The 16,358-nt window shown below is 33.6% G+C and overlaps 1 protein-coding gene across 6 annotated transcripts in view; it reads right to left on the reverse strand.

The window, feature by feature from the left end:
* The window catches only part of DOCK7 (dedicator of cytokinesis 7), a 188,205-nt gene that overhangs the window by 121,870 nt on the left and 49,977 nt on the right, over positions 1–16,358 (reverse strand). For all 6 annotated transcript variants that reach the window (XM_036849754.1, XM_036849774.1, XM_036849764.1 and 3 more), the window contains exons 12-14: positions 12,610–12,752; positions 8,001–8,094; positions 7,165–7,327 (exon numbers count right to left, since the gene is read on the reverse strand). In XM_036849754.1, the coding sequence (XP_036705649.1) occupies positions 7,165–7,327; positions 8,001–8,094; positions 12,610–12,752 (400 nt within the window). The remainder of the gene's footprint in view (positions 1–7,164; positions 7,328–8,000; positions 8,095–12,609; positions 12,753–16,358) is intronic.

Raw genomic sequence — 16,358 nt, forward strand, 5'->3', positions numbered from 1 at the left:
AAAATAATTTGGGGTAAATGTTTGGTATGTTTTATTTATGAAGCCAAATGAAGCAGGATGAAATACTGTACTGAAATAGGTTCATGGTCTTAAATACAGTAGATCATAACTGCTAAGTCATACTGACTTTAAATATCAAGTATTGCTGTACCTTAACTTGTTTGTTAACTTATCTGTACTGTATACATATTTTAACACTTAATATTGTGAAAACAAATAATTTTAAAGGGATCTTGTCAGAATATAATAAGAATGAATGTATTGGTGGCATCAAGTTAAAGTTTTATCCTTTATTCCCCTTGGACACAGGGTGAGTCTAATACTTATGTGTAGGTTTTCAAACAGAATTAAGAATCATAACAAGTAACTAAATGTTTAAATAGTCTGAGAGATGTTCATGTATGTTTCCAAATTCAATAAAGACTCAGTCCCCTAAATTATAGAAATTTAAATTCTTGTAGCTTATTTTTTTTTTTTTGGCTGTGCCACAGCATGCGGAATCTTAGTTCCCCGACCAGGCATCAAACCCGTGCCCTCTGCAGTGGAGGCATGGAGTCTTAACCAATGGACCGCCAGGGAAGTCCAATTCTTGTAGTTTTTTATTGACATCCAATAGAAGTATGTTTATGTTATTTCTAATTTAAATAATTTAAATTCTAAATCCTCAAGGATTATTAGAGGATATTTTGACCATAGTATCACTTGTCAGTATTTATTTTTAAATACGTTTTAAAGAAACTACCAAGGAGAAATAAAGTCTTGAATTAAATCCAATTTTTAAAGGTTAGTGCCCAAGCTATATAGTGACTCACATTAGTCAATAAATATTCAGCATTCTGTATGTTAAATTATCCAATATATGTCATATATATTTTTAATATATGACACATGCAAATATGGATGACCTATGTGGATCCTACATAAATATTTTGTTCCAAAAAATACAAAAGAATAAAGGCAAGAGTAAGTTTTCTTTTTTTCAGAACTACATTCAAGCTGTCCAAATTGACTTTTTAGAGCGAGAATGCCAAAATGGCTTAAAATAGGAAGTTTTCAAATGCAAAATAATGCATTATTTAATATACCAATTTTTGTCTCTGTTTTCCAATTTTTTATAATTCTCACACAATATGTTTCATTTTGTTCCATTTAGGAACACTAAGTGAGTTTTTCTCTGTATATAAAGCTCAGATTGAGAGAGAATTCTGGTAGAGAAAGAAAAGGGATTTTTTTCTTTATGGTTCACAAAATTGTGTCCTTCTGTCCTCACTAGTCTGCCAAAAGTGTTCTAATTGTACCACTAACACAACTGTCAAATCTAGTGACCTCTTAGACCACATTCCCTTTGGTTTCTCTACTACTTACTAATAACAATATTATTTTCTCAAACTTGACCTTCAGTTTGCTTCCACAATACTACTATACTCTCCAAGGATTATCTCCAACTTGAACCCATCTTTAAAGCCCTAATCCATCCTAGTCTTTAGCATTGTGGACCAATGTACAATATTCAGTCATCTCTTCTACTCTGACCCTCAGAAATTCTATCTACTCTAACAGACTCATCTTTTTCCATGAATAAAGTTCCCAAATCTACATATTACTCCCAGATCTCTCTCCAGTTCCCTTCTTCCATTGCCTACCTGCCATTTCTCCTTTTGATATCCTATAGCCTCTTCAAACTCAATTTATCAAATAACAAATTCATCAATACCTTACAGCCTCTGCTGCTTCTCCCTTTTACCTTTTCACACTCTCCTCCTTATTTCTTTATATACATTAATGGCACTACCATGCTTCCAGTCATAAAAGCTTAGAACCCAGGAGGCATCTTTGGCTTTGCAATTAACTTTGTGTACCACCTCTCCTCTACCATGACTTGCATATCTCATTTAGCTGTGCCCTCACAAGAATGTGTACCCCAATTAGAAGAGCATAAGCCTACAAAGCAAAATCCAAATCTCTTCCAGGTGTTCAAGGATTTCTATAATCTGACCCCAAAATACTTCTTTAACGATTTCCTGCCCAACACAAACCCTCAGATCTAATCAAAATTATTCACTTTGAAACATCCCCTGTATACTTTCCTAATGCCATTCCATTTTCCTAGAATGCCTCTCCACACCTTTCTGCTTGGCTAGATGCTATTTATACTTCAAGGTAACACAGATGATCTCACTTATTCCACAAATATCCTAGTAAATGGAGGTCCTTCCTCTGAAACCTTGCAGCATTACTGTCTGGACCCCTTCAATTGGCACTTTACAAGTAAAGACAAGACAGAAAAATAAATCTGGCAAATCATAACACTAAAAATAGTGAAAAATAGTAATAAAAACCCCAAGAGCACCAAAGATAGTCAATCTACTTGATTTTAGTGAATTCCTACAGAATTTCTATACCAAGAGTTTACTCTGAACTAGTGTGAATTTTACTGAGAGCAAGTATATACATTTCTCATGTAGGAGTTACCTACTGTAGTATAATCTATTTAAATGCTGTCATCCTAGAATCAGCATGTTTTCACGCTTGTATCTTTTCTTCCTAACAACTCATGGAAATCAATTAACTCATTCATTAATCAAAAATGTATTCATTAATCAGTATTTGAGTATCTACTATTTACCTCCTTATAAAACCTATTCCAAATATGTATTATTACATATTCCACATTCTGTTATAGAATAATCAAATGTCCTTTTGTTCTTCTCCCATAACTAACAACCACAAACATTGCACTTACACATGTATTACAAAGTGATCAAATGTTGGCCCTTTTATCAAAGTCCAAAGTGTTCTCATGGCAAATCAAATAGGGCAAAATTACTCAATTGGTGTGAAATGAGCAGTTCAAGGTCATGAAAATAGGATTAACAATCTCCCTAATAAGCCTTTATAAAATGAGGTTTCAATGACATTTTAGAAAATATAAAATCAGAGATTCCATCTCAAACATAAAAACTGTTTGCTTCAATGTTTGCTTCAATCACGTCCATTCATTCTCCCTCTACTCAGACAATAATTTTTTAAATCTTTTTTATCCCTTGAAACCCTTTAAAGTACACTCAAGTTTACTACTAAAAATAAATACAATGTGCAAATACTTTTTTAAAACTCACACTAAAAATGCTTAAATTTCTGTTTTTTTCAGATACAAATTTGAACACTACAGTATGTCAGCTCTGTCATCTATAAAATAGGGATAATCGTATTGGCTCTGTGCAAGCTGCTGTGCAGAGTTAATGAGATAATGGCTATATATAAACTAAAAGGAGTCTCATAGGGCTTCCCTGGTGGTCCAGTGGTTAAGACTCCATGCTTCCACTGCAGGGGGTGCATGTTCAATCCCTGGTTAGGGCAATGAGATCCTGCATGCCAAGCGGCCAAAAAAAAAAAAAACCTCACACTAAAATTGCTTACATTTCTGTTTCATTCAGATATAATTTTGAACCCTATGGAATGTCAGCTTTGTCATCTATAAAACAGGGATAATCGTATTGGCTCTGTGCAGGCTGCTGTGCAGAGTTAAAGAGATAATGGCTATATATAAACTAAAAGGAGTCCTTGTGTCAACTTTACTTTCTTTTTTAAACATTATTCACTGGGAAAATGTACACATATAGATTGCATAATGCCTACTAACATGTATTACCAGAAATCACTGCTTACCTTGAAACATGCCTCAGAAGGTAGAAAGAATTCAAACTGAGCTAGAAGAGTATTATTGTGATCCAATACAACAATTCAGTCAGCAAATATTTATGGAAATTTATGTAAAATTTTATGATATCTGTGTGTCAGCTGATATCTGCTGAGTATATCTCCTTCCATCATTCTAAAATTATTTCTACCTAAGCTAGATTTTCTAGATAAGTGAAAGGTTTTTTTAAAAAATTATAAATTCCTAAAAAATATTAGCTGCCTGAGACTAAAATTTTTTAACAGTACTAAGTAGAATAAGCAACCTATACGATTTGGAATTCAGGTCTCACTGGACATTGGAAGCCCAAGTAAAAATACAAAGAAGGCCACTAGTGACTTTGATAACCTTCCTTTTGAAAATCATTCTTAGCCAATTACACCCCAAAAGCCCAGTATCCTTAAGCTTTCAAACCAATCTCTCTCAAGTTGTGTAACGATTGGGTAAATGTAATCTAATAAAGCCAATGATAATAATAATGACTAACTTCTATCAAGCATATAGTATGTGCAGGTACTTTCCTATACCCTAATCCAGGAAGATACTAAAGGCTCTCAGTATAATGAGTACCAAGAAAGAAAAAAATATATAGGAGATAAGAACTCCATTGCAAAAGAAATGCAAACAGAATTTCTAGGAAAATGGTGAATAGGCTCTAAGATGACAACTGTATAGTAAGCCTAGTGAGCCTAGAAAACTTCCCCTGCCATACTAACTTATAATTTAGTTGCAAAGGGACCAAGGAAGGTGCAAGCGAGGAAATAATTGATAATATGATATATTTTACTGTATTGCAAGAAGCTTTACAGAGCTGACAAGTATAGTTTTTTTTTCTGGATTTATGCAAATAAATGTATTTTTTTAAGGAGGAGATATCAGAGTTAAATCTTGAAAAAGAATCAAGAAATAGCAGCATGAACATGCTATTTAGAAACAAAGAGTAAAATACCAAAAGAAGGATCAAAAAGAGTTACTAGTGAGTGACAATAAAGATTAGACATCAGTGTAGGGAAAAGTTGGTAGGAATAAGATGAAGGACCTCTGTTTTTAATTTTAAGCCTTATGGAACTATGTGAACTTTAAGTATATTCATATAATTTGTTTAAAAAATATAAATTTGTAAATAAATAACAAAGGTAAGTAGGAAAATGAAAGAAAAGACCCCTCATAGTCCCCAATTCCATTTTCCCTGTCTCTGAAATAATCCAAGCAGAGGCAAGACAGATAAACACAAGTTAGGAATGTTCTAGATGAGATTCCTGTACTAGATAAGAGAGAGAGTTGATAACCTCTAAATTGTTCAATACAAACCTTGGATCACTTCTTTATTCCATGTCCTTTTAAGTAGTTATATACATAATTTATAGGAGAATACTTATATTACCTGTTTCGTTTGAAAAAGCAGTATATATTTTCTTCAGCCTATCTTCCAGGAATTTTACTCACACTATGTGCCAATCACGTGCAATGCTTTGCGCTCTGTACCCTCACAAGAGAAGACAGGTATTATCATCTCACATTTTATTAATAAAACTGAGTGCCAATAAATTGGTAACTTAAAACAAGTTACTTAAACAATAAACAGTGGAGTCAGAAGTCACACCCATATCTGCATGACTCTAAATTCCATTCACACCACTGTACAATGTCTTATTTCTTAACTCACTGAGTAAGTATTTACTGTGTGCTCTCCATGTGCCTGTACACTATTCTATATGCTGGAGATAAAGTGGTAAACAAAACAGACAAGTCCCTGCCCTTTACAGTAATTACATTCTAATGAGAAAGAGAAAAAATGATCATATAACTACACATTACAGTGCCAGATAATGATAAATACAAGGAAGGGTAAAAAGCTAGAGTAGGGAAGCAGCAGATCTTTTTAGTTAGGGTGACGAGAATGTCCTGTAAGCAGATATATGTCTGATTAAGGAATCAAGTCATGTGACTATCTGGGGAAAAACATAATAGGCAAAGAGAAGAAAAAACATCAAAAAATCTTAGGCAGAATTTTGTTTGTTCAAGGATGAACAAAAAGGCCACTGAGGCTAAAATGAGCAAGACAGAGATCAGTAAGATATGACGTTAGAGAAAGGCAGGAGCCAGATCATATAGTCTTATAGACTACTATAAAAAAATTCATTCTTGTTCTGCTTATAATAGAAGCCACTGAAGGGCTTTTGGCAGAGGAATAAATGATCTGATTTATCTCTTTTAAAAATCTCTCTGACTACAACGCTGAGAATTGACTGAGGCAGGGGTAGAAATAAGATCAAATTTTAAAAGGTACACAAAATTCGAGATCAGCGGCTGTCCAATATTAGCCTCTAGTCCCATCTGACTACTGACCATTTGAAATGTGGCTCATCTGAACTGAGATGTGCTTTAAGTGTAAAATACGCACCAGACTTTGAAGATTTTTAGTAGGAGTGGAAGAAAAGTAAAAGAATTTTTTACATTTATTACATGTTAAAATACTATTTTAGATATATTGGGTTAAATAACATATGATTAAAATTAATTTCACTTGTTTCTATTTTTTTTTAATGTAGCAACTATAAAATTTCACATTACAAATGTGGTTCCCATTATATTTCTATTTGACAGTGCTGATCTGGATGGTAACTTGACTAGAATTTTAAAGGTGGAGGAGGTACAAAGTATTGGATTTGGGATTCATTTTGAAGCAGAGCCTACAAAACTTCGCAGAGGAGTAAATGTGAGGAATAACAAAAGGAGAGAAATCATTTTGATTCCAAAACTTTTGGCCTCAGGAACTGGGTAAACGGTGGTGAAATACATTAAGATGGGGAAGTCTAGGTAGAAACTTAGGTCTGAGCGGCCCTGTTGGGTATCCCAGTAGACATGTCAAGCCATGGTCTCAGCATTCACAAATAAAGGGAGCCTCATTCATAAAGAGTATATCTAAATGGTACACCTGGAGTTATGCAGGTTCAGCCTAAAAGCCTATCCAATAACCTTGTGTCAAGTATTCTCTGAGTAATGTAGAGTCACCAAATATTGTTGATTGTTAGAACATAGTGCAGGCACATACATATGATCCATGTGTAATGCTAGATTCTGCTAATCAGAACACATGAGGAAATACAGTAACTAGGAGTTCAAATGTTTTAACCTAACAACCCACAATTCAAACGCTAGTTCCAACACAGTAAAGTATAACCTCTTTATCCCTCAGTTTACTCACTTCTAAAATGAAGGTAATACCTACCTCAAGCTATGAGCATTAAATAAGATAATGTATGTAAGGTAACTAACATTATACCTCTTGCACAGCTTAATAGCTTAATAACCTTAACACATTACAGCTATTAATAAAATCTTGAAGTAAGAAATGGAATAAGTAACAAAGCTACAAAAGATTTTTGAAGAGTTTCATTCTCTATTAATATTAGAATATATAGTATCTTATTTCAGAATTCTCCAAAATTAAAATGTGCTACCTGTAAGTAGTGTTTGGAACATAGACATCCCTTGCAGGAAACTCCAAAATTTCTCTGGTAGGTCTAACTCTACTGTCAGGGTAAAGCTTCACTTGAAGCAGCTCTGGTGTTAGGCAATAATGGGGATTTTCAGGTGCAGGAGAAATGTCTATCTTCAGCTGAGCTGCATATAAAAATACATTATAAAAACAATGTAAACATAATAAATAACAACTTCACACTAAAAGTATTTTTGGAAGGATTTAGATCCTATTTTTGCAAGAAGTCTGGGAAGAAACCAAAATTGCTATCATCTCAGACCTCTAAATTATTTTGTCTTATCAAGTCTCAAACTTACAAATTACTAATACAGACATAAAGTAATAAATGCTTACTGAATCAATGAATGGAAAGGAAGAAGGGGGCAAAAAAGAAGAAAAAAACCAGAGGGATCTAGTATAGAAACAAGCCAACATTTTGAAGATTAAATGATTTACTTTAAATTTGGTAGATTTCAAAATAGTTTTACTCTGGAATGGTTTGTTCTGATCATAATATGAATCTATTTCTGAATATCTACCATTACATGTATTTTTTTCCCTCTAGAAAATAATGTTAAGCCACAATATTATTCATCATTCTCATTTCCGTACTCAAATTATCAAAGGTACTGAATCCTGCAACCAAACTGTTAGACTACATGAGAGCAGAATAATGAAATGAAGAAGGCTGACAGGTATTGAGCATAGAAACACATATGGGCTAGATAAGTGAAAAAAGGAAAAGATAATTATAAAAAATGCAATTATTAATGATGATAATAGTTGTCATCACATTTATACAAAATTTTAAAATACCTGTAATAGGTCTTAGTCGCCGTAAAACAGAAGATGGTCTTCTCATATCAGCAAGGAATTTGTACAGATCTTCATCACTTAAGCGATCTCCTTCCTGATTTTAAAAATAGAGGAAAAAGTATTAGATTTAAAAAATATAGTACATTGAAAATAAGTTTACATTGCCTGTTAATAATCCTGCCCTTCTTCCTTCAATTCAGTCTGAATGAAAAGTAAAATTAAATTAATATAATTATGATTAAAAATAAATATGCTAACCTATTTTATTCCTTCTTGCTTTCAAGTTATATTAAGACCTATAATATTGCTATCTATTTTTAAATTTTATAGATTTATTTACAGCCCATTATCTATGTTTATAAGGGGTTACAGGGCACTCTAAAATATAGAAAAAACGATGCAAGTTAGAGGGAGATAAAGAGAAGAAAACAAGAATATAGACAGAAAACAGACATATATATGTATGTATGTGTGTGTGTGTATATATATATATATGACACTCATAAATTTGTTACACTTGAGTTTTCATTTGTCTTTTCAACTTTATGTCATCAAATTTCTTAAATGCAAAATGTAGAGCACTGGCTACATTTGAAAAAGAAAAGAAAGAAGTAACAACAAAAAACTACTCTTAAAAAAAACAAGATAACTATCCTGATAATAAGACCAGAAAGAAAACTCTAAAAAGACCTCAATCAATGGGGGAAAAGAGACAAAAAGCCGAACCATGTCCAATTAACAAAGAATTCTCAATTTAATGTAATATTTTTTCTTACAGTTAAAATAGGTAGAGATTGATTTTATTCTTTTATTCAAAAGTCAGTCTTTACATTTTATTAATCCAAACCTCCTGCATTTGACATCTTATTATTTTTAATGTGTAATTCATATACTGTCTTTTTATCCTATTTGGTAATAAACATATTTAAGCCTCCTTTATTATTGTGAGCTCACCTTGAGCCAGATCTCATTTGTTCACAATTGTATTCTAAACAGGATACAGAACTGATCTTCTTTTATGTCATTATTTTTTGTTTGTTTGTTTTTTTTGTTTTTTTATTCACACACACACACACTGTATTTTATTTTTACAAGACATAAATAGACTGACACCAAGCATTGTACATGGATGACCACAACAAAAGCAACAATGATTGCAATTACCAAACATGAAACACACTCATACTATGTCATAATATTGACATTCAGTCCAGTAATCCTCCACTGTAACAGCTCCTTTACTTTGCAGTGAAAATTGATTTGTATATTCTTTGCCTCTGAGTCCTTGTGGGATTTTTTTTTTTTTTTAAATTCAGACAGAAAGTCACAAAAATTATACTCATCCTCATCAGTTCACTCAGTCCCATGTAATTAATTTTTTTTTCATCTTGATCTTTTGTTAGCACTTTTATGAGTTCATCAGTTTTTCATTAGAGTTCTGAAAATGCTTATTCATTCAGTTTAGCAGTACAGTCAGTTACCAGAAACCTGTACTTGTCAGAGTCTTTTCCATGAATTTCTTGAAGATGAAACCCTTTTATAGGAACATATTTGCAAAATCATCAGAGTACACCCAGAACTGTCTGTAAATGACAAAAGACTTAAAAATGACCACGGTTAAAGATTTGATGAAAGTTCATAATAATGCAGTTGTATGTCATTATTTTAAAAAGTGATTTTTATTTTCTAAGTGGTTGGAGATTTTTGTCAATACTTTTATAAATGGTTTTTAGTTTTACTGAGTTATAGTTAGAGAATCTGACTTCAAGAAGATTTTTTCAGTGACCTAATATACAATTAATTATTGTAAATGTTCCATCAGTTGCTAAAAGAGCATATTCTCTCCTTTTGAGTACAGAAATGAATACAGATCTTCAAATGGTCCTTATTTAGAATACATTCAGATTATCTCAAGATTCAATTATTTCTGTCTCCTTCACTTGTTAAATTGATTATATTAATGGTCTCCATTCTTTACTCCCTGTCTGTTTCCATGCCTTTTGTTGGGTGGGACACAATTCTTTCCCCTAGGCTTGGCCAGGAGACTTGTTCTAATCAGTAAGCAAACATGATACAGAGACTTGAAAAGCATTTGCATAAGTAAGCTTGCCCCCTCTCTGGAACTTCTGTCACTGCTATAACAACATGACCAAGCTGGCCTGCTAGAGGATAAGAGTGGAAGCTGAGAGACATGGAAAAGGTCTGAATCATTTCAGTTTTCCCAGCAGAAGTCAGTCTAGATCAGTTGACCCCAGTCAATCTCCAAACATGTGAATAAGCCTAGCTGACACTCATCCCTCCACACTGCATGTACTGCTATGTACTCCTGAAGCAACAGATAACTTCTAAACATGTCAACAAATAGAACAAATGTCTTTAAAACTAATGTATGGATTTACTCTTTGTTTTTAAATCTCTATGTATTTCCAATAATTTTGGCCTGACACATTTCGAATCTGTACATAAACACTCCTGATTACTATATCCCAATCGTGGACAGTAATCTCTCATTAAAAAAAAAAAAAAACCTGGGGACTTCCCTGGTGGTCCAGTGGTTAAGAATCCGCCTTCCAATGCAGGGGACAAGGGTTCGATCCCTAGTTGGGGAACTAGGATCCCACATGCCATGGGGCAACTAGGTCCGTATGCCGCAACTACTGAGCCTGCATGTTCTACAGCTCGCGTGCCACAACTAGAGAGAAGTCCGCACTGCACCAAAGAGCCTGTGCATCACAACAAAAGATTCCACATGCTGCAACGAAGATCCTGCATGCCACAACTAAGACCCGGCACAGCCAAACAAACAAACAAATAAATAAGTAAATAAATAACCTGCCTTCTGTATCTCATTTAGGAGAAATTGTACCTTGAATTCTACTTTATTAAAATTGTAATCTCTGCTTTTTACTTAATATGCACTTGCCTGATGCATAATATCCTAGCTATTTAAAAATACTTATAAAAATCATATATGTTAATAGTTAAAAAATTATAGAACTGTACAAAAGTCAAGTGCAAATACTTTCCATTGCTCCATATTTCCAGCAATCATCTTTTTTTAAGTTTTCACAATCACTTTGTTCCAGTTTCCAGTTACCAGTCTCCAACAGTGTTCAGTACATGATGAATGCTCACAAAATATTTGTTGAATAAACAGGTGGGTGGGTGGATGGATGACTTATTGATTTAAGTTTATAATACTAGTTCAATAATAAAACAGGCTGAAGAAAAAAAAAAAAAAAGAGCTGTGGAAATAGTGGCAGAAGTGATATACCAGCTGAAGACAGAGAGAAAGAGAGAGAGAGAGAGAAATGTTACAGCTACAAGGTTGTGTCACTGTAACAAGTAAATCTACTGCCCTGTTTCCATAGCTAAATGTGGCCTATCACCTCATTCAAGTAACACTGTGGCCTTTTCTAGATTCTTTCTTGCACTATTATCCATAATAAAAAAACCCTTACCACTTCAGACCCTTCTCACCTGCTTTATTTTCCATTTGAGTCTCTCAGAGCAGCTGCCTGTAAGTGCTACTGATATATAACTGTAGCATTATATTAGACAGCTAGCTGTCAAATCATAACACATCCTGCCCTAAACACCTTGCCCTCTCAAGTTATAAGGTGTCACTAGGCCAGGATTTTCTCCTCTTATTTAGAATAACACCACAGAAGGAGGAATTTTGAGGCAATACTTAGCATTTTCCTTTAATCTGCTCCAAAATACATGCATAGTACCCTTCTTCAGTTTATCACACTAATACAAATTTTCTTCCATCCTTAAAATGTTCTGGTCCTCTGGTTACTTTAGACAGACTTTCAAAATTTTCTGATCCTGATTCAGAGTATAAAATTCATTCTACAACAAAATCCAGTAGCACATACACCATGTATGCACATATAGACAGGTATGCACGCACACAAAAATTGGAGGGAAAAAAGCCTACTGAAGCAATATTTAACTTCACTAAGTGCAATGCACTATTATTTTTCTATTCTACTGGTTTGTTTGTTTTTTTTAAGCTGGGTGTTATTTACTAAATTTCCATTACCATTATTGGATCATGACCAGCACTTGAAAACTACTGATTTGACTCAAGTACAGGAAATATACTTGCAAAGAACAAAGTATCTTTGATCAAGAACTTTTTGGACCTGTAAACTCACCTATAAAAGTAATTTTAGCACAAAAATGCACTACTAGAGCCTGAAATTTCTATTCCATATACCATGGATGTGGTATGTTAGGTCAAAAACAACTTGAGTGGGGAAGACAGATGTAACCACACACCTACTCTAAGAAAATCCATAAAATATCAATGCTTAAGAAAAGTTAAAATATTAAAATTAAGAAATAGGATACAGATGTGGATGATTGATTTGGAAGCATTACTAATCAATGCCAACATTTAAATAAATATAATGATGAAAAAACAGTTATAATACTATTTTGTCTTATATTTTTTATTTTTATTCTTAATTTTTTTAACTTGTTAAAATCACAATCAATTACTACATGTACATGTACTACATGGAAAATTATGATTTTTCTGAAATCACAAGAAATTTAAGTACGAATAGCCCCCTAGCATTCCTCCATGACAGAACAATACCTGCTTAAAAAAATTTGTCACTGTGAGAGTAGCAGGTCGAAAGCTGGTCAAGTTACAAGAATCATCTCCACTTGTTGTCCTTTCAAGTGATCTTCTGCCAACCAGACTAGAATTCCTCCTCTCTGACCAAGACCCTTTTCGTTCTACCAAGGAAAAAAAGTAAGATATTCATTTCCATAATATTTAAAATGTGTTTTAAAGCAGTCTTCCAAACACAGGAAAATATCCACTAAAGTTGAAAATTATCCCCTCAGCAATACTGACTACAGTAGAAGAATTTCACTTCTGGGGAGATCTGTAAGGAAGCATTAAACCTAAATCTTCAGGTTCTCTTTAAAAACTTCTCCAGTGTAAAATAAGTCTCTACCACACAAAGATTATGCATATAACCCAATATAAGCTATGAAGAACAGCTACAGAGGAACTATGTATTTACTAGGAAATATGCACACAATGCAAATTTTGGTCACCATATAATGGTCCCTCAGTCTTAGCACTTGAGTTTGAAAAAGAATTTAAGATAACTTGCATTCAAAGTCTTTGCAACATAACCCTATAATTCAAAACCAACAGAGCAACTATGTTGTAGAAAACAAACAAAACTATAAACAAGCTAGACCTAACAGGCATCTATAGAATACGCCACTAAGCAAAAGCAGAATACACATTCTTCTCAAGCACACACAGGAAATTCTCCAAGACAAACTATATAATAAGCCATAGAACAAAATACAATAAATTCAAAGGGATTCAAATCATATAAAATATGTTTTCCAAGAACAATGGAATTAAGCTATAAATCAATAAAAGAAGAAAATTTGAGAAATTCATAAGCATGTGGAAGTTAAACAGCACACTTCTGAATAACCAATGGACAAAAGAGGAAATAAAATGGGAAATTTAAAAACATTTAAGATATAGGAAAATGAAAATGCAAAATCCCCAAACATATGATATATCACTAAAGAAGTTCTCAGAGGGAAATTTATAGCTGTGAATGTTTATATTACAAAAAAAGAAAGATCTCAAATCAGTAACTTAAGCTTACATCTTAAGAAACCAGAAAAAGAAGAGAAAACTAAACCCAAAGCAAGCATTAGAAAGGATACCAAGGGAATGTAAATTGATACAGCCACTATGGAGAACAGTATAGAGGTTCCTTAAAAAACTAAAAATAGAATTACCATATGACCCAGCAATCCCACTACTGGGCATATACCCTGAGAAAATCATAATTCAAAAAGAGTCATGTACCACAATGTTCACTGCAGCTCTATTTACAATAGCCAGGACATGGAAGCAACCTAAGTGTCCATTGACAGATGAAGGATAAAGAAGATGTGGCACATATATATAATGCAATATTACTCAGCCATAAAAAGAAATGAAATTGAGTTATCTGTAGTGAGGTGGATGCACCTAGAGACTGTCATACAGAGTGAAGTAAGTCAGAAAGAGAAAAATAAATACTGTATGCTAACACATATATATGGAATCTAAAATAACTGGTTCTGAAGAACCTAGGGACAGGACAGGAATAAAGACGCAGATTTAGAGAATGGACTTGAGGACACGGGGAGGGGGAAGGGTAAGCTGGGACAAAGTGAGAGAGTGGCATGGACATATATACACTACCAAATGTAAAACAGATAGCTAGTGGGAAGCAGCTGCATAGCACAGGGAGATCAGCTCGGTGCTTTGTGTCCACCTAGAGGGGTGGGATAGGGAGCGGGGGAGGGAGACGCAAGAGGGAGGAGATATGGGGATATACAGCTGATTCATTTTGTTATACAGCAGAAACTAACACACCACTGTAAAGCAATACTCCAGTAAAGATGTTAAAAAAAAAAAAAAAAAAAGAAAGAAAGGATACCAAAAAAGACAACAGCTAAGTGGAAATAAATGAAATAGAAACTAGGAAAACAATAGAAAAAAAATCAATGAAACCAAAAACTGATTCTTCAAAAAGATAAAATTTTTAAATCTTTAGTTAAACTAATGAAGAAAAAAATACATAGACAGGGGACTTCCCTGGTGGTGCAGTGGTTAAGGATCCACCTGCCAATACAGGGGACATGGGTTCGAGCCCTCGTCCAGGAAGATCCCACATGCTGCGGAGCAACTAAGCCCATGCGCCACAACTACTGAGCCTGCGTGCCGCAACTACTGAAGCTTGCATGCCTAGAGCCTGTGCTCCACAACAAAAGAAGACACCAAAATGAGAAGCCCGCGCACCGCAACAAAGAGTAGCCCCCGCTCGCCACAACTAGAGAAAGCCCGTACACAGCAACAAAGACCCCATGCAGCTAAAAATAAATTAAATAAATAAATAAATTTATTTAAAAAAAAATACACAGACAGGACTCAAATTACTAAAATCATCGCTACAGACCTTAGAGAGAAAAAGGATTATACTGCGATACTATGAATAACTGTAGGTCAACAGTTAGATAACAATTAGATAATTTAGATGAAATGAACACATTTCTAGAAAGATACACAGTACTGAAACTGACTCAAGATGAGAGAGAAAATATGAATAGATCTATAACAAGAGATCTAATTAGTAATGAAAATACTTACCACAAAGAAAAGACCAAGCCAAGGTGGCTTCACTAGTGAATTCTTCCAAACTTCCAATGAAAAATTAATACCAACTGTTTACAAATTCTTCCAAAAATCAGAAGGAAAAAATCACAACTCATTTTCAATGAGGGCAGTATTACCCTGATACCAATACCAGATAGAGATATTACAAGGAAGAAAAACTACAGACCAATATCCCTTAGGAATATAGAAGCAAAAATACTAAACAAAATACTAGGAAACAGACTAACAACACATATTAAAAAATTATATACCATGACCAAGTGAGACTTCTCCCAGAAATGTAAGATTAGTTTAACATCCAAAACCAATCAATTAATGCAATACAGCATACTAAAAGACTACAGGGCAAAAAACCATACAAATCATCTCAATAAACTCAAAGAATGCATTTTACAAAATCCAATATCCTTCCATGACAAAAACACTCAAAAAGTTAGGAATAGAAGGGAACTTCCTCAAACTACTACATTACATCTATGAAAAACCTATAGCAAACATCATACTTGATAGTGAAAGACTGAATGCCTTCCCCCTAAGGTCAGGAACAAGACGAGGATATCCACTCTTGCCATTTTTTTTAATACTGTACAGGAGGTTCTAGTCAAGATAATCAGAAAAGAAAAATAAATAAAGACATCCAGATAGGAAAAAAAAAAAGTAAACCTATTTTGATTTGCAGATGACATGATCTTATACATGGAAAATCCTAAAGAATCCAGAAAAGAAAAAAAAATTAGAATTAATAAACACATTCAAAAAGGTTTCAAAGTACAAGATCAATATTCAAAAGCCAATTGTATTTCTATCACTAAAAATGAACATTATGGAAATGAAATTAAGAAAACAATCCTTTTAAAATAGCATCAAAAACCAATAAAATACTGGGATGCACATTTAACAAGAGAGGGACAAGAATTGTACACTTAAAACTACAAAACATTGTTTAAATAAATTTTTAAGATCTAAATAAATGGAAAAACATTCCACGGATTGGAAGACTTAATATTGTTATGAGGGCAACACTCCACAAATTGATCTACCAAATCAATGTAATTCCTATCAAAATTCCAGCTGCCTTTGTGCAGAAATTATCAGCTGACCCTAAACTTCTTATGAAAATGCAAGAGCTCAAAATAGTC

The sequence above is a fragment of the Balaenoptera musculus genome, chromosome 1 (genome assembly GCF_009873245.2).
Source record: "Balaenoptera musculus isolate JJ_BM4_2016_0621 chromosome 1, mBalMus1.pri.v3, whole genome shotgun sequence".
NCBI classification, from domain to species: Eukaryota; Metazoa; Chordata; class Mammalia; order Artiodactyla; family Balaenopteridae; genus Balaenoptera; species Balaenoptera musculus.